The sequence below is a fragment of the Corvus moneduloides genome, chromosome 9 (genome assembly GCF_009650955.1).
Source record: "Corvus moneduloides isolate bCorMon1 chromosome 9, bCorMon1.pri, whole genome shotgun sequence".
NCBI lineage: Eukaryota > Metazoa > Chordata > Aves > Passeriformes > Corvidae > Corvus > Corvus moneduloides.
This window is the reverse complement of record NC_045484.1, coordinates 23,253,620-23,271,267: the sequence shown is the minus strand read 5'-3', so window position 1 is coordinate 23,271,267 and position 17,648 is coordinate 23,253,620. Positions and strand designations below refer to the sequence as shown.

General features: G+C 41.5%; 1 protein-coding gene and 2 long non-coding RNA genes across 4 annotated transcripts in view; 2 read left to right on the top strand and 1 right to left on the bottom strand.

Moving 5' to 3' along the window:
* The window catches only part of LOC116448319, a 5,213-nt gene extending 4,274 nt beyond the window's left edge, over positions 1 to 939 (top strand). For both annotated transcript variants that reach the window (XR_004241886.1, XR_004241885.1), the window contains exon 2: positions 598 to 939. This is a non-coding gene — a long non-coding RNA (uncharacterized LOC116448319). The remainder of the gene's footprint in view (positions 1 to 597) is intronic.
* Positions 1 to 17,648, bottom strand: part of AKR1A1 (aldo-keto reductase family 1 member A1) — a 20,788-nt gene extending 3,140 nt beyond the window's left edge. Inside the window, exons 1-8 of the mRNA XM_032118572.1 lie at positions 17,544 to 17,648; positions 15,212 to 15,307; positions 8,798 to 8,917; positions 6,903 to 7,054; positions 4,626 to 4,821; positions 3,817 to 4,016; positions 2,731 to 2,803; positions 1,732 to 1,818 (exon numbers count right to left, since the gene is read on the bottom strand). Of these exons, the coding sequence (XP_031974463.1) occupies positions 1,732 to 1,818; positions 2,731 to 2,803; positions 3,817 to 4,016; positions 4,626 to 4,821; positions 6,903 to 7,054; positions 8,798 to 8,917; positions 15,212 to 15,301 (918 nt within the window). The 5' untranslated portion in view covers positions 15,302 to 15,307; positions 17,544 to 17,648. The remainder of the gene's footprint in view (positions 1 to 1,731; positions 1,819 to 2,730; positions 2,804 to 3,816; positions 4,017 to 4,625; positions 4,822 to 6,902; positions 7,055 to 8,797; positions 8,918 to 15,211; positions 15,308 to 17,543) is intronic.
* Positions 8,914 to 13,921, top strand: LOC116448320. The gene is made up of 2 exons (XR_004241887.1): positions 8,914 to 11,938; positions 12,039 to 13,921. It is a non-coding gene; the product is annotated as an uncharacterized LOC116448320 (long non-coding RNA).

The window sequence follows — 17,648 nt, the reverse complement described above, 5'->3', positions numbered from 1 at the left end:
TTCCACTAGAGATCTTAGAGCTACAGAGCCATGATTTAACTCTCCTCATCTTGCTTCTTCCTGTCTTGTTATCTGACAATATGGCAGTATCTTTGAAGCCCAGCTGCATCACATTCACCCTTTCTCAAGCTGGATGGGCTGCCACTTTGAACTGTATTTCATCTCTCCTTTGTGAATCCCTGTGATCTGATCAGGTGTCCCAGGTAACAAAAGCACATGAATTATCCCTGGCTTATTCAAGCCAGGCTACATTTTAATGTATTTTGCAGTTTCATTAACAAAACAACTTTGTTTGCAGCATGGGTAGCAAAACACTCGAAAGCAACATATTGTCAGCAGCAGGTGTGCTTGTCACTACCCCATTCACACAGATCAGCAACTAAGCTTGTTGTTTGGTATACAGACTCCTGATCCATAAACACAGAGAGAATGTTGGCTGCGGGAATGTGGGGGTTTATATTTATACACACAAACAGTTAAAAGGGTGCCCTTGCAGCTCATGTAAGCATGACAAACAGTGAAAGCTGTAACACATATCTACCCTTGATATGAGACAGTCATTTCCCACACATTCACAGCTTCTCTTTTCTAACTCAGGCTGGTCACTGATACACTCAAGCATTCAAAGATCCCACAATGATAAATCCTGGAGAAAAGCCTTCCCCAAGGAATTCCTAGAGCCAGCAGCCACTACTGAAGGATGATTTACAGGCAAAGTGCTGAAGAGGCCAGATTATGCTTGACACCTCCCAAATTTGCTGAGGTTTCCTGTATCTGTGCAGTGTACTGTATGGCAGAGAAGGGATAAATCGCTTCAGATTCATTATAGCACAACTACAGCAACTCGTTACAGTTGCCATATCCTGGCCAGTGATGCACCAGAGAATGGCAACAGCTCTCTGTTGTACAGTCAGAAGCAGGACAAGAATAAATGAGAAACACTATAAAGACAGGAGACAACAAGGTATGAAGTAGGTTTTTTTGCAGTGAGAGAAAAGGAACAAGTTTATGTCCTTTAATATACTAAAAGAAAGACCAAGAGGACTTCAACACTTACAGTTCTCTGGCTTCTCTAAAAACAAACCGGCATCTCCTAGCACACAGGGTAAGGGTTCGTGTGACGCAGTAAATTACTGATGCTAAAAGATGCTGCAGCTAAGGGATTTGGGAAGAAAAATACAACAGCCTAATCCAAACTCCTTACACTGGAGGAAGGTCATTACAACAGATTCTGAAAAGGGGGACATGCAGCGGAGGGGAAGGGACAAATTCCCCAATGTGACTTCCACAATGGATGTGCAGAAGCAGCAACACCCTGAGTCTTCACTGATCTTAGAGGTTTAAGGTACAAAGTAGACAGTGACAGCTGGCACAAGGAGTACTTCTGGAGGAATGCCACAGAGCTTAGCCTGCTTGGACTTGAGAAGAACAAATCAGCAGGAGTTTGGTGGGATTTGAAGTAGGATGGGACTCTGACTTAAAGACCCATGGATGAATCAGTAATGAGAATTCAAGAGAGGGCCACCAGTGTCCAAAACAGAGGACTAAAGTTTTCAATAAACTGCCTTTTCTGTACCAAGCTTTTGAAAAATTCTTTCATCTTAGATACCCTAAGAAAATGCATTGTTCTTACGAGTAAGTAGTTCTGATGGGAACGCTAAAGAAACAAAACTGCAAAAACCCCAAGTGCGTTGCACAATTAATGGAAACTTAGAAACACAAGAAATTTACCGTAATCATTGGCACAATGTAACGCCAGTTTCTATTCAGCCTTCCAATGTGGCTCATCTCCTCTTCTGTGAGGCTGAAATCAAACACCTGAAAACAAAAGCCAGAGGCTTTACTCAGTAACCATAGGTTGCCATCAGTTTGTCTTCTGCTTATAAATATGAAATTGCAATTAAACTCATAACGAACACCAAAGCAAAGGCTTAAAGTCTGAGCTGTTCACACACTTGCCAGCTCTAAGCCTACACTGGTACTGCATAGTGCTCTGCCACTAAGATAGAAAGCAGTGGGACTGTTCCTCACAGTAAGTGCTGCCTATTCAATAAATATTCTGTTTCCATGTAGATCTAAACCTCGAGTGACTGCAGAATTTATGGGAATTTCTTGAGATTTCTAGCAGCACACTACATGGAAGAATTTGGATTAATGGGAGTAACAGTTACAGAAACAACTCCTAACTTAAAAACAAGTATGTAACCAGCCAATCTTTATAAAAAAAGATCCAACGAAATGATTCAGAAACATCCCTCAAGATTACTTAAAGTCAGGGTTTTCAAATAATTTCTAAAGTCTCTACTTCAGAGCAGAAGTGAACCACACTTACTCCTTCTGCATCACTAGAATGGCAGTTTGCTGGAGAAGTAGTCACCAGCCCTCACTTGCAGGAGTGAATCACTGAGCATAATTAGAAGACTCCCTATTTCAATAAATATGTCTCAAAAACATTTAAGTACAGATTTTTCATTTAGACCTCTACAAAGTACATTCTTTACCTTCTGATAACAAGACTGAGCATATGCACATCTGCACACACACACTGAGCTGCTTAAAACACATCCTTTGTTTTCAGAAAGAACCTTTACCCTCCCTCCCCAGCGTGTGCATACATCAATGAACAAGTACGAACCAAATGCTTCAGCTTGCTGCTCTGCAAGTTGTAGGACAGTACAGCAATTACTCACATGAAAAGGGCATTGCTGAAACTCCTCCATGTCAGCTTACCTGGAGATTCTGCTGAATGCGAGCAGGAGTGACACTCTTGGGAATGACAACCACTTTACGCTGCACTTGCCATCTGAAAGTGGAGGTGAGAGACTTTGTCTGTGCATGCAGTCCAAGAACAGTAAGTATTTATTTTGGTTGACTAATGATCTGTGCCAGCCGAGATGCCACTTCTGTGAAATAAAAATCCCCACAGAAGGAGTGCCCTGTATTGTATTGGGACCTGGTGTGTCCAAGCTCAAGCAAGACAGTAACAACTGAATTAATCAGAGAGGGGAAAACGTTCATGCCTTGGAACAAGCACCCTGGTTTCAAGTGTTTTAAGCTAAACCCAAGAAACAGTCAGAAAAACATACTTCAGCATTTCAAGCAAGTTCTAACCTGACAGCCACTCAGAAACTAGATGAAAACCCAGATCCCTGAAGTGCCTGTCTAGTAGCTTGAGCACAAAATCTCAAACATATTCAGCTTCTGGGTAACCTGCTACTGCCCAAGACTGTGGTGGTGACACTGATGGATACAAAGCCAGTCAAGAAAAATGAGGAAAGAAATCCAATATTAGTTTACAAGGTGCTGATCATATTCTGAGTATCAATCAGTCACCTTATTTCCCAATATCCAGTACCTGGCTATATAAAAACAAAACAGCAAACAGTTCTTCATTGCAAAGGAGGCAGGCCTTTTCCTTGGAGCCCGTCTGAGTGCAGCAGCAAGCACTAGAGGCTTCAAGGCACTGACCACATGCAAATTCAGTGGGTAGCACTCACATGTGGTACACTGCTGCCTTAATCGTCCTACTGCTATTTCCCAGCAGGAAAGGTACTGTCCCAGACATGGCAACAGCCCATGGGAGCTGTCCCATGGGAACATGGATCCAGGCCCTGAATGGACCCCTCTGATCTAGTCTACCTGCCCTAAGGCAGGGCCAACTCTACCAGCTCTGTAAAACAAGCCCCAAGTGGGGTGTGCACTCCCTGTGATTTTAACTCCTCCCTGACACACTTAAGTGGATTCCTTCTAGCTTGTATGTTTTGCTTTATTGAAGGCTGGGTCCCAAACACCACCTCTCTCACAACTGTTCTGTACCTGAGGATGATCTGTGCAGGTGACTTGCTGTATTTTTCTGCAATTTTTTTGATTCCAGGTTCCTCCAGAAGCACAGGCTCATCTGGTTGTTTCCACATGCGATCCGGGGAGCCAAGGGGACTGTAAGCAGTGACCACCAGGCCTCGTTTCTGGCAGTGAGCGATCAGCTCGTTCTGAGCTAGGTAAGGATGGCATTCCACCTATTAAAATAACCCACAATGAGTGGCTACAGAACAGGTATCAACATACAATGAAACAAACAGGAAGTCAAGCAAAAGAGAACCAAACATATCACAGGAGCTCATTCCAGATTTCAGAAAACCTTATGAGAATAAGGTTTAAGTTAACCTTAGTAACTCAAGTCACTACCAGGAGAAAAAAGAAGTGTCTGGTAGGCTAAGCTTACAGGAAACAGAGAACAGAGCACCTAAGCTTGGTGCTGAACTTTCCCTTGGTACCAAACAGATCATCTAACAAGCAAGGAACTTCTCTGCAGTAGGGATTCAAGTTATTCCCTCACAATCTTTCCTTCTTACAGACTAAATTGTTCCCCATAGGGAAGATGAATTCTTTCACCGACCTGTTCAACTATCAGGTATAAATGCCCAGAGAACATAGATGTAGGCCTCCTTCCCAAAAAATTAATCTGCCTGGAAAAACAGCCTCTGTGTGCCTGCTACTGCAGAGCTGACTATATTCTTCCCTGCAAATAAGAAGCTGCACCACTTGTGCTAAACACATAACATTAGTTTGCAAATTCTTCACCCTTATGCACAAATAGGAAAGGTATTTGTCTCTATCCACCTTACCTGGAGCACAGCTGGCTTCACAGTAGCCACACTTAGTACATCATCGATCTGACGACTGTTGAAGTTTGACAGCCCAATGGCTTTCACAAGACCTTTTTCCACCAGTTTCTCCATAGCCTTCCAGGTATCCTTATAATCAGTGTAGTCATAACGCATCGTGTTATCAGGATTCTTTGGGAAAAGATTGTCCCCTCGTCTACAGCATCAAAGGTGAAGTGTAAGTACATATACCACATTATTTATATTATGTTAATTCTTCACTTAAAGAAACTTTCCTCAAAGTATCCTTAGAAGTTATACATAGTCGGAAGGGTAGAGTACAAACTGAATGAATCTTATCTGTTCAATTCCATTACATGACTTAACCTATAAGCAGTTATTACACAAGACGGTCTTTCCTACATAAAGTTGTTATACAGCACTTTGAAGTACTTATCTATACAGCAGTGACTACACAGAACTGATAAACCACTGTGCACACAGCAGCAGGTCTTTGCACACTTTGATCCCAATAAAACAGCTGATTTAGTGAGCAGCAACTCAGAGGGCGGCTTGGAGTTGCTACCAAAGGGATCTGGGTTTAAGAGCTGTCTAGGAGACAAGGTATTCAAAGGACACTGGCATTCCCACTCCCTCTGGATTCTGTAGCTGTGTCAATACTCGATACAAGCACAGATTCTCCCAGAAGTCTTAATATGTACATGTTGTTTATAGGTTGGGTGTGTTTCCTTCCAATTAGTCATACCAACACATTAAAAAAAAAAACCCCAAACCAAAAAAACCCACCCAAACAGACACAAAGTACCCAGTTGTGCCAGGTGACACCCCCACAGCCAAAGGGCTATGACTGGTCTCTGAGCAGTCCCTGCTTGGAAGGGTACAAGCAATCAATCCCCTTAGAAGAATACGGCTCCCTAATCACCACAGGACTCTGCTAGCTCAGCACACAGAGACTCTTACACTGCTCTAGCTAAGCAGTGAATGGTGTGAGAAATGGCAGTACCTGGGGACAAGGGGAGATGGTTCTTCATGTCACTGATAAATCTAGAACCAAAAATAACTCTGAAAGCCTTATGAGCATCCAAGTCAGAAGAGCAGCCTCATATGTCAAGAGGACTGTATGAAGTGAGAGTAATTCTCAAGACCTAGAGGCACTATGATTTTCATCTGGAAGTCTGTTTTAATTTCTGTGTAAGTAACATTCCTTAGCTCAGCTTCCCAATGCCACAGGCATTATAGATAAGCATGCATTAAAACAGTTAAGTAGAAATAATGGAAAACTGCAGAGTACACAGTTTCCAATGAGAAAAGAAATGAAATTGCTTTATTAGACTGTCAGTTTTGTCAACAGTGTCACAATATAACCTAAATTTAAATATCAGCAGTATCTAAACATACATCATTATTTGTGTTATGTGTCATTATATGGGGTGGTTTTTTCAAGCAAATGAAAAGCAAACCTGTTGCACAACAAGGGGAATTTGTAACAGACCAGTTCTAGTTAAAAACACTTCCTCATTCTGTTATGCTGAGGAATATATTTATACTTTGAACATCTTTCATCTTATCATTAGTGTATGACACTTGTTAAATTCAGTTCATATGAACAGAAGGAGAAAAAACATTCTCAGATTTGCAGAACAGAGGCCCCTTAAACTGACAGGGCTTGAGTGAAAATTCCATGCAAACATCTGGTCGGGAGATTTATTCCTCCTGCCTCTTTGTTGATTGCAGTTGGGTGGGTACTGCTTCCACATCTACAAGGAAATGGGAGTCTGGAACTGTGCTTCTCATGGGATTGTAGGATAAGTGCATTTAGCACTTAACTGGGAAATTTTCTTGTCTCTTATTTCCTCTAATCATAGAATTATTGCAATTAGTGTCATATGAAGTAATTTCACTTCCACCTCATACAGATACCACCATGATACTGCATGTGCTTGTCCACTCCAGTATAGTTAATAACTACAAGTGAAAAGTGTTGTCTTTATGAAGCACTTAATTCCCATTTTACAGAGCAGTACAACTAAGGGACAAAGCAGTTCTGGTATTTTTCCTCAGGGTTACCATGTAGACCAGTGGCAGAACCAAAAATAGCTGCCACACTTCCCCAGTGCCTAGATCTAGACTAGTTTAAACTTTAAACACCAAAAAACACCTTGCAGGCAGCATAAACAAGAATTCACAGCTCAGAAAGAAGGTCCTCAGGATGTAACATAAGCCACTTATGTAAAACTGGTGTTTCTGCATTCTGTGCCCTTTCCATCTAGAACTTACTGAAATGCATGAGGCCAGTGCATGAGGTAGAGGTCCAGGTAATCCAGTTTCATATCTCCAAGTGTTTTCCTCAGCGCTGGCTCTACATCTTCTGGGTGGTGCTTGGTATTCCAGAGCTTTGATGTTACAAACAGGTCCTCCCTTTTAATAATCTTTAAGAAAGGAAAGAGAGCATAATTTACTGGAGCAAGTTCAAAAAGAGAATTGCAACAATTCCCCAGCTAGTTTTAAAACAAAGAGAACAACTGAAGTTTTGTGGTTTGTTTTGGTTTGTTTTTTTTTTTTTAAATAAGGTAACACATGGAACCTACAAATTAAACCTTTCAAAAATATAGTGGATGGAGAAGAGCCAGGGAAATACACACAGTGGCAAGTCCTAAAGTATATCAAGTAGCAATTTATTAGAAGTTTTGAAAACCAAAACAATCTCTTTCACATACGCACCCTTCCAAACCTTCCAATTCAAGGGTTAAAGCCATTACTAAGTGTGATGTGGCCAAAAGAAAGATTACTCAGCTTATTCGTATGTAAATTTTGAAATTTCTACTTAACAATTCACATATTCCAGGCCCAACCAGCTAACTTACTTTACTCATCACATACTATAAACAGATTGCTTGTTGTGGAAAGAGCATGGGAAAATAAACAGAAGATTCCCCCCCAAACGTCTGCATTTGAGTTTCTAGGCTGTGGAAGGAGCACACTAAGAATTGAGAGCCCTGTACCCTGTGTTGGAAGGGTAAGAACCAGAAATAAAACAGCGGAGAACTGGTTAACTAGAAAGTGTAAAATACAAAAGGGAGACCACATTGGGCAAACTGAAGCACAGAATTCTATCAGAAAGGATGTTTCTCACTGTTGTATGTCTGACAAAACTTCACTCAAGTCTGTATTTTGAAGAATTTAGAACTATTAGCTCCTTAGTTTCTCTCTTCCAACCATTCAGTTATTTCTGTGTTTCACACAAGGGTGTTGTGTTTAAAAGGAAGATATTTAAAAATTATTGTAAAAAGAATTTTCATTCTAATTCTTGTTATAAGTTAGTTAGCTAATATGAACTGAACAAAAGGCCTATGCTTCCCTTTGTTAGTTACCACATCTAGTAGGGAGGAATCCCTGGGGCAAGCTGAAAATAGCCTCTCTCAAGCACATCACATAACAAAGAGACTGCCCTAAAGCCAAGGCAAGAGCAGCAGGAAAGCAAGAACATGAAAATGTTCTTTCCATGGGCTCTGAGGCTGTACAGGTTATCCTTTTGGCCCCTTTAGGGAATAAATTTAAGATTCCACCTCAGCTCATCCATAGGAATGCCTGTTCCAATACATTATACTTAGGCCTAAAACTCTCAGGTGTGGGTTTTGGAGCCACAGTTACGAACCTTTCACATGCAATCACTGCTTTGAAAAAAATTTTTAATTCACCACATTTACTCACTCGTATTTTATCTATAACCAACAAACCTGCCGTTGACATTTTATCAGTAACCAAAAAACTAAATTTGGTGTGGCTATCCACCACTGCATGCTAGACTGGAAAGTCAGAGTAAATTTTCATATAAATAATGACATATATTTTACATTGTAACTACTGATTCTGGGAACCCCAAAGTATCCAAATTAGAATACTTTATGAGGGGAAAAGGGGCAGGAAGAGGAAAAAAACCACCACCAACACTACAGGCATTTTCTGTACCTTCCATCCAAATATCCATGACAATCTTTCCTCCCCATGATAGCCAGGAGGGTTTTAAGAGGAGAGAAAGCCCTCTCTCATGCCTTCTCCTGATAAATAGCTGGGGTAGACCAGCAGGAAAAGCTACAAATGTTAACTTTCACAGGTGACAGCTTAAGTTTTGGCACAACACCCAGTCAGCAGGACAGTTCCTGTGTTTTTACCTTGTTGGGCCCAACACATTCCTGGAAGGCGTCCCCAACCTCGGCTTCGTTGCTGTAGACGGCCGCGCAGTCGATGTGGCGATAGCCCACGCTGAGGGCGTGTTTCACTGCCTCCTTCACCTGCAACCAGAAACACAGTGCCCATGCACTCACTGAAAAGGGATGTGGCACCAGGGGAAAAAAATGCTAACAGACTTAGTGAGGAATACGCCCCAAAAAACCCACAGACCTGCATAAGGTCATGAGATTCAAACACGAGGATCCAGGGTCTCTGCAGCACAGTCCTTAGGGGGGACAAGCTAACTGCTGGCAGACACTCCAAGAGGGACAAGAAAATGGATCGTGCACACAGGGCCAGCATGCAAGAATGCAGGAGATAGAACAAATCCCTACTCTTTGCTATAGCTGTCACACTCTTCTTAAATATAAAATGAGCTCTAAGAACCAGTTTTCAAATAAGTCATGGCTTAGGAAAACAACTTTTCTGACCTAAGTGACAAATCAACATCAGTCAAACCTGAAATATATTTCCTCTTGCCCAGTAAAGAAAGAGCCTGGCTTCTAACTCCAGAATCACCACCGTTTGGGTTTGGTTCAGCCACTCACACTTAATTACCAAGACAATGCTCTTTCATGGAACATTTTTCTTTCTTGTCTCATGATTGCACAACAGTAAAAGTCATACTGCTGGGATAATCCTGATGATGCTCACAACTTTACATTTTGCTTCCAATATTGCTGACAGTGAAGGTGTTGCCAACAGCAACATATCCCTTGCTCCATGTTGTCACACAAAAGCCAGAATGGTTGGGAACCACTTTACTTCAAATCTGTATCTGCTTTTGAAAGCTCTAATGAAGCACAAGCACCAAACATCTTCACATCTGGGCCTCAGATATGGAGCAAGGCTAGAAACCAGAAGCAAACACGGAATGGCATCTTTGTGAGGACTCATAAGGAGCTTTTGAATAAAGATTTTTTATAAATGATTGTGCAAGAATGAAGAATTACTACAGTTGCCAGTGTAGCCATCATCTCCTGTTAGGCTGATGACCATTTAGTAAAATCTGTTTCATTTAATTTCCAGTGGACAGTTAGCACTCATTCTCTCTTACATCTGTCCATCTGAAGTACTACAGAAAGAATAATACACCCCATCTGCACAGGGATTTCTATACATTTCCCCTCACTGATTTGTCTCCAAGACTATAGGAGACTGTAAATTACTCTGTGTATAAGGCTTGATACAAGAGGGCAGTAAGTGTTTATTGAGATCACACCTCTCTTGTCATGAGATTAAAAAATATGTCCACAAAGGCTAGAGGGAAATTGATTTCTTTCAACTTAATCAAAGTACCAGCATTTTCAAATTTAAAGCAGACAAAATTAGTAATACCAAGCAAAAGCATGTACAGTCCTGCTTTCAGATGCTACAGAAAGACGACAGGGAATCAAATGTGAGAAGATCTCTCTCCTACTGGTGGATTTTGTTTGTTTTTCTTGTCAAGAAGTACAGTAAAAGCAGACACAGGATATTCTGACTGCATTCTTTGGCATTTTGAGAGGAAAACTGGAATGTAGCTTATATTCCCTTAGCCAGGATGACAAAGCACTTCTATTCCAGCAGTGAACTCTTCCTTTCTCTAGCAGGATGGTACTTACAGTCCTTGTTTCACCCAACAAAGACATTTCTCAGGTCACTACGAAGTCAAGGGCAGGGTAATTCTGAAATCACTTGAGACATAGTAAAGGCTTTTAAGACTCAGTATCTATCCTCCAAAAAGGTGAGAGTTGCAGAGAGGGACAGGAAAGGGAAAACAGCAGTGTTCTATATTTGGAACCCCCTATTTCCTGTATCATATTAATACTGTTTTTAACCAAACAGGCACAAAGTTTACCATAACTGAAAGCACGCACCACTCACAGAAAACCAGAGATAAAGCACTCCAAACATGTCTCTGCAAAGCAATCAACAAGAGGCTGTATTTCTTTATCAGCATGTTTTGAGAAATTTCTAGCACCAAAGAACTGGGACTGGTCATTTAAATAAGGTTTAGATCTGAGAAAAAAAATCTGTATTTGTGTAAGGTACTCCCAGCCTGCTAAGACATTCCAATGTGAACTGAAAGCTCCTGTTCCACACAGAAAGAAAACAATAAAGAGGAAATGTTAAAAAAAAAAAAAAAAAAAAAGGCATTTTTGAAGGGGAAAATAATAGCATATAGAAGTAAGTTTAAGAAAAGTACTTTTTTTAAACAGGAAGTTTTGTATTTATGAGATTAACTTCAGACAAGTATATGCATTTCATGGTAGGGGACAGAGAAAAAAGCCACAACAGAAGCAGATGAAGATTCATACGTCTCTGGATATTTGGTGTTCTGAAGTAACAATAGCCAAAGGATACTTCAAACTTTCCATATATTCTTTAGTTTAGCCTGTCAATACTGCTATGAAAGGACCAATTAGTGAGTTCACTTTGCATTAGGCAAGTTGAGTCACACACCTCTAGTGTGACTCACCAATTCATCCCCACAGAACTAAGAAGTTAGGTCTAACTGAAAGTAGGTCTGAAAGGATCTTGAGACATCTTCCAGTCTATCCTCATGGCCCACAGCTGGGCTGAATAAATCCAGACCACTCCTACACACATTTGTCATAGCCCTTCTTGTGACAGGCAGTCTATTCCAATGCTTTGCAATCTTTATGTTCAAAGTCTTTTCGATTACTCGCGAAGATGGCCCTGATGCCACATCCCATTTCTCCCAGACATGAAATCCACAGTTTGCCCTTTGTGAGGGCTTTTTGCACATTTGCAAAGTGCTGGGACAGCTCCTCTCAAACCTCTCTTGACCACATAACTGTAGGTGCTTCCCCCTTTCATCACAACTTACCTTTTCCAAACCTTGCATCACTGTGGCTGCCAGCTCAGCAGCTGTTTCATGCCTTTCTTCAAATGGTTTGCCCCAGAAGAGACACAGGTATTGCAGTTGGAGCCTTACTCTCCTTCTCTTTACAGCAAAGTCCAAGGAACTACACTCCTATTTAAACATCCTAGTAAGGGACTTGGCCTTGCCACCCACCCTCTTTTGGTTTTGAAGATGGATGAACACAGTATCAGTGGCAGATTCAGAAACAGAATCTGTAAGTTCCAATTAATTATAATATCCATTACTAGACTTCTAGTTCTTCAATTTGCCTCTCACAAGGTTAAAAAACTAACAAGCCATCTTTATACTTCCAGGCAACACAAAGTTCAAGTGACCCAGGAGCCTCTCCTCCTGCACAGCCTCAAGCCATTATGAAGAGATTTGCACTCTAACAGTTCAATATTACTAGGAAAGAAAAGGCTCTGACAAGCCTCCCCTGCTTCCTGCAAAGTTGACACATTTTAGCAATCCAAGTACTTTTTGCTGACAGGAAATAGGAAGAAACCCATATAATCAGTCCACGTGATATTCAGATGCACTATGACCAGAACCCAAGTGTTGCTATATCACAATTTCTAAATATTGCAGTAAAATTTGCTGAAAAGAAACTTACACCACCAGATAAGTAATGGCAGCTTAACAGTTGGTGTTCCCTAAAATAAAGGGGTTTGCCTCTTATCCTTCAAATGTTGAATTAAAGTCTCTTCCTTAACAGTAGTGAATTTTTTTCTGCTCATAACTGGGATTCTCTATATTGTGTAACAAATTTTAAGAACTAACCATTCTCCCCCAAAGCTGCAATCCTGTCACAAGACACCCTGTCTGACTGGTTTTCTGAGGTGCACATTTCCTCTTCAGCTTTTCCAAGGTTTCACACAGAAACACAACTTCCCCAAGCCCTGTCTCTCCCTCTCCCACAGAACCAGCCTCTGCCACTGCAGGTTAGGCTGCTCATGAGGTAGGGATCAATCCTCCAGGCTGAAAGCATGGCTCACGTGAGAGAAGAGAACAAAGCATTAAAGGATTACAGATAATCCAGCTGCAATATCAAAAAGCCATGCTACTGATATTCCTGATGCTCCTGTCTGAATGGATTTCTCTTTGAACTCATTCATGCTGCCAGTTCATAAACTTCTGTACTATGCTCCCTTCTATTCAACAGCCTTCCATCATATTCCTATGGAAACATGCAAAACAAATTTCTCTTCTAGCATTTGATCATGCAAAACATAAAGCATCCTATTATTTTATATGGCATCAATCCTATAAAATCCTATAGTCTTTCAACATGGATTTAGATTCAATTATTTTACCCCTATTAATATTGAGGAAACTAGGGCTGCAATGACACCTTTGTACTGGACTGCTAAGATCTGTCTACAAGGTCAAGACTTGTTTACAATCAGAACAGTAACAGCAGTAATAAAGAAATTACTCAAGCTTGGCAAGGGAAAGAATTATAACCTGCAAAATATTTACCCGAAATAATTTAAAAGTCATCCATTTCCACACTTGCTTCTAATGCAGCCCTTGAACAAAAGGGCTTTTGATAAACAGCTTCTACTTGGGAAACAGCTAAACCAAATTTAATCAATGCTAATTCTTTTGTATCTCTGGGGTTTTGGTCCCTAGTCTTTAATTCGTAATAGCAATTATTATCCCTGAACTACATCATGTCCTTTTAAGGGTAAATCATCTGGACACTGCCAAATTGCTGCTATGCCCCCGAATTTTCAAAAGTGATAAGCAGAAATTCATTTATTCCCTAGGAATAGCAGCAACTTTTGTAACTTTTCTGGCCTTTTTCACTGCCCTTCCTAGATTTTGTCTTCAATACATTCTACAAAGAAGTCTTTGAAGACAGCAGATATTCCAAAGAAGTGACTCCCAATGACTTCTGAGGAAACCCAGAGAAGATGGCTGGATCCTGTGTGGTGTTCAGCTGCCAGCAGCACTGCTGATTATGGCAAAATCCAACTGAATTATGTTTAAATTATGCACAAACAGGATCCGTCCCGGTTCCTTTCTAAGGCCACAAGTTTCTCAGAACAATTAGTTCACAGAATAAACAACACATTCATATTTTGTTTGTTTAGTTTCAGACATTTGCTTTAGACAAAGCACATTTAACTGCTTTGAGTGCACAGAAATTAATCCATTAAGTTTGTGCATGTTAATAAACTTAATTCAGCTGTCATTTGATGTTTTAAGTGGCAAAGCTGCACATTCACCCTTTTCCTCGTTTGAGAGGTTGACTGAGCTCACACCAACTCAGCCTCCACATTAGTACAACTTGCACTCCAAACAGATCCACTGTCCTGACAGTTGTTTGGACAGGAAAACCCACAGTAAAATGGCTCTGAATAGATTTAATTTTCATAGCTTGTTTCCCACCTTTTCCTCGAGCTGGAACAAGAGAATAGCATGTCTTGAGAAGGGTTTTAACTTTCCCTCTCAGTCATGAGCATAGTGTCATCCAACATACTCCAAAAATCATCATGAACCTTACTCAAGGGTAGCAGTGAGACATCCATTTACTGCACAGACATGCAGTGGTGTGCATAATACAGAGTAGCCCCATCCCTGGAAATGTTCACGGCCAGGGTGGATTGACCTCTGAGCAACCTAGTCTAGTGGAAGGGTGTCCCTGCCCACAGCAGGGAGCTGGAACTAGATGGTCTTTAAGGTCTCTTCCAACCCAAACCATTCTGTGATTCCACAATTCTTTGAATACCAGCTGGGAATTCCACCAAGCAGTGGACATTGCCTTGCACAGGAAGTACATACAATTTCTTCCCCCAAAAATGTATCTTTTAACTAAATGAAAGAGAAAGGAACAGACAGACAAGGGGAGAAACATTACAATAGCAGGCACACCACAGAGTGCAAACATTCCCAGAGACTGTTTGTAGTAACACAAAGAATTGTTTCCAAGTGTGGTGTTTGCCAATTCACTTGCATTCAGAAGCAGTGAATGTCTAATGATACATGAGTCGTCTTACTCTAAAAGCAGGCTGACCCAAGCAAGTTCTTTGTTTTCCTGCTAACCATTGGCTGGCTGCTGGAACAGGACTTATTACAAGAACGACTTTGAGTTTCTGCTTCCCAAAATAATGTTTTCTGCTGAGTCATCAGCCTAAGCCTGAGGGGTGTCTCGTCAGAGTGGCAGCCTGAGGACTTACCAATGGCATCGTGTTATAGAAACAACATTCACTGGTCTCTTTCTGGATTTATGTCCCAGAGCACCACTGCCTGAGGCCAGGGTGAACAAGTGTGAAGGGATCTTCCTTTCTGGAAGGATCTGCTGTCTTTGTGCCTTAAGGCCTTAATCATGCAAATACACACATACATACATTTGACTTCAGTGGACTCAAGACTAGAACAACTCAAGCAAAGGATCCAGGCCTCAGATCTGGGATCTTCAAAAAAAAGGTGCACAAACACACATACTAGTTGAGACCACAATATCCTATTGTTCCCTGCTTACTTGGCCACGGTCACTTTTCCAAGTTCCCAGTCCCACGAGAGGCATCTTCTGCCCAGTGTGGAGTGTAACGAAGTCGCATGTTGCAGGCATTTTCGCCTAGAGAATAAAAAGAACAAACAGTTTTGCAGCAATTCTTTAAGTTGCAATAATTAATCTTTTCTGCTCACAACAGCAAAGTGTTTTTATCAAAAAGGAAGGGCTTACAGCATGTCCCAACATCCTCACAATCTATGTTTCTGCTCAAACAGTTAGAAAGAAACTGCATTCAGGATGAGCTCCAAAGCTGGTTAGCAGATTTCAGTTACTTCCCAAGCTCTGCTTCATCCAAAATCATTACTGTTATTTGTTTTAAAAAAACCAACAAAAATAACCAAGAGTAGAAGCATGCAATGTTGGTTGAATATCTATGTAGGAGGAATGGATGTTTTCAAAGCAGAGCGTTCACACAGCATATTATCCCAAAATAGGTTTGCCTTCTCAGTGTTGTAATTTTCCTCACATAATTAGGTCCCAGCTGATGGATGTGTTCACAGAGAGTTTATGCTTTCAATTTCTTGCTTAACTTTTCAAGCCAAACTTTTGTAGATTTAACAGCAGACACCAAACAGCACACTTGTTTTTCAGAGAGATGTACAAGAGCAGTTGGAATGATCCTGACCTGAAGACACCAAGGAGCTGGGAATCCCTGTAAACAGTTAACCTGAGTAGGTCCAAGCTTGTCTTGTGCTGCACTTCATGCACAGCCTTGTGCCGTGGGATGCACAGGCTGTAGGATAAACTCAGCAGTGACCTGTAACAGGGGAGTCTGCAGACAGCTCACACTTTATACCTACAATTATGCCACCTATGTGTCTTTGCCTTTATCTAAAAACACAGAAAGTTCTCCTGCAAGCATCCATTTTGCTTGACAGTACAAGTGATGAATAGAGGTGTTTTCTTGTAAAAGAATCCCTAGCAACTCAAGTGACCAAAACAGGGTAAGCCCTGCTACAGACAGGGTCTGCACACAGTGCTGTGTGAGATCTGCTCAATGCTGCACAACTTGGGGCTCCCAGCACCTGAAGGGATGCATGATTATCAACACAGTCCTCTTTCTTTAAAGGGTTAGCTCTAAAAAACAGCATTTGAGATGATACTTTAGGGTCTGGGTGCCTTGCTTATCAGGATTGTAATGGGCCAGCACCTCCTGGTGCAAGACAATAATTACACCAAACCAATACCCTTGGATTTGCACTGAGCTAAGTCCAGCTATCACTGGTGAACCAAACTGCAGGTGTACATCTGTTTTATTGGGATAGGAGGTCAGAGAAGGCAGGATGACAGTGCCAACAGTATTCTCTTCTACTCTGAGCTTGCATAGCCATTTTGTAGCCAGCTACATGCAAGCGGGTGCCGTTAACCTGAATTTAGGTGCCTAAATAAAGATGTCTTCTTACATCATGCAACACAACTAAAAACTTCAGGCTTTTTGATTCACTTTGACCTATAATACAAATAAGATACCAACCATATGCTTTACACAACCATGTTATGCAATCATCTTAAAGGTAAGAGTTCAACCCAGAAGACAAGGTACATGGTTAATCAATAACTAACATCAGCACATTTTTTAAGAATCATCTTGTTTCATGTAACATTGCATATTAACACTGCAGAGAAATTTGAACTATAGCCTCTGGAAAAATGGAACACATCAGAATGGCAGATGTTGGAAAAAAATATGTTAATTAATACTTTCCACTCAGATTCTTCCCTGAAACAGGGGATTTAGGAGAATCACATTTATGATGCTAGCCATAATTATTCAGTTCATTAAAAAGCTAGAAGCCTCTTCTTAGAAGTGCAGAACCAAAACAAACACAAAAGCAAACTAATTCTGGACAAGTAAGATGTGGTTATAGCTTAACATTACCAACCTACTGCCACATTCACATAAAAGAATTAAAGCCCAGAGTAATTCAAGAACAGAATAAGGCTGGGAGGAAGCACCAATAACCAGAATAATGCAAACTACCCCTGTTCATCAACCCACAGCTACAGGTCATCTTTAACCTAAAGCAAGGAGTCTTCCAGCAGTAAAAGACCCATAGCTATGCATGCATCAATATAGATAGATATGCAAATAGGTACACATTAGCAATATTTAAGCCACTGCTACTGAACTGCTTTTGCCACACAAATCAGGGCTAACCCCTCTATTTCGGCTCCCCCAGAGGCAGCAGGCGCGCCCACCTGCCCCTTATCGGGGCGGCGCAGGGCGGGCCCGCCCGGCGCGGGGGGCGATACGGCGGCCCCGCAGCCCCCACAGCCCCGGCCGCGCTCCCGCACTCACCGCCGATACCGACCGCTGCCGCTGCTCCGCCGCCCGGCCCGGCCCTTCCGCTTCCGCCGGGAACGTGCCGCGGCTTGGGGCAGCGCCGGTGGCCCCTGACGGGTT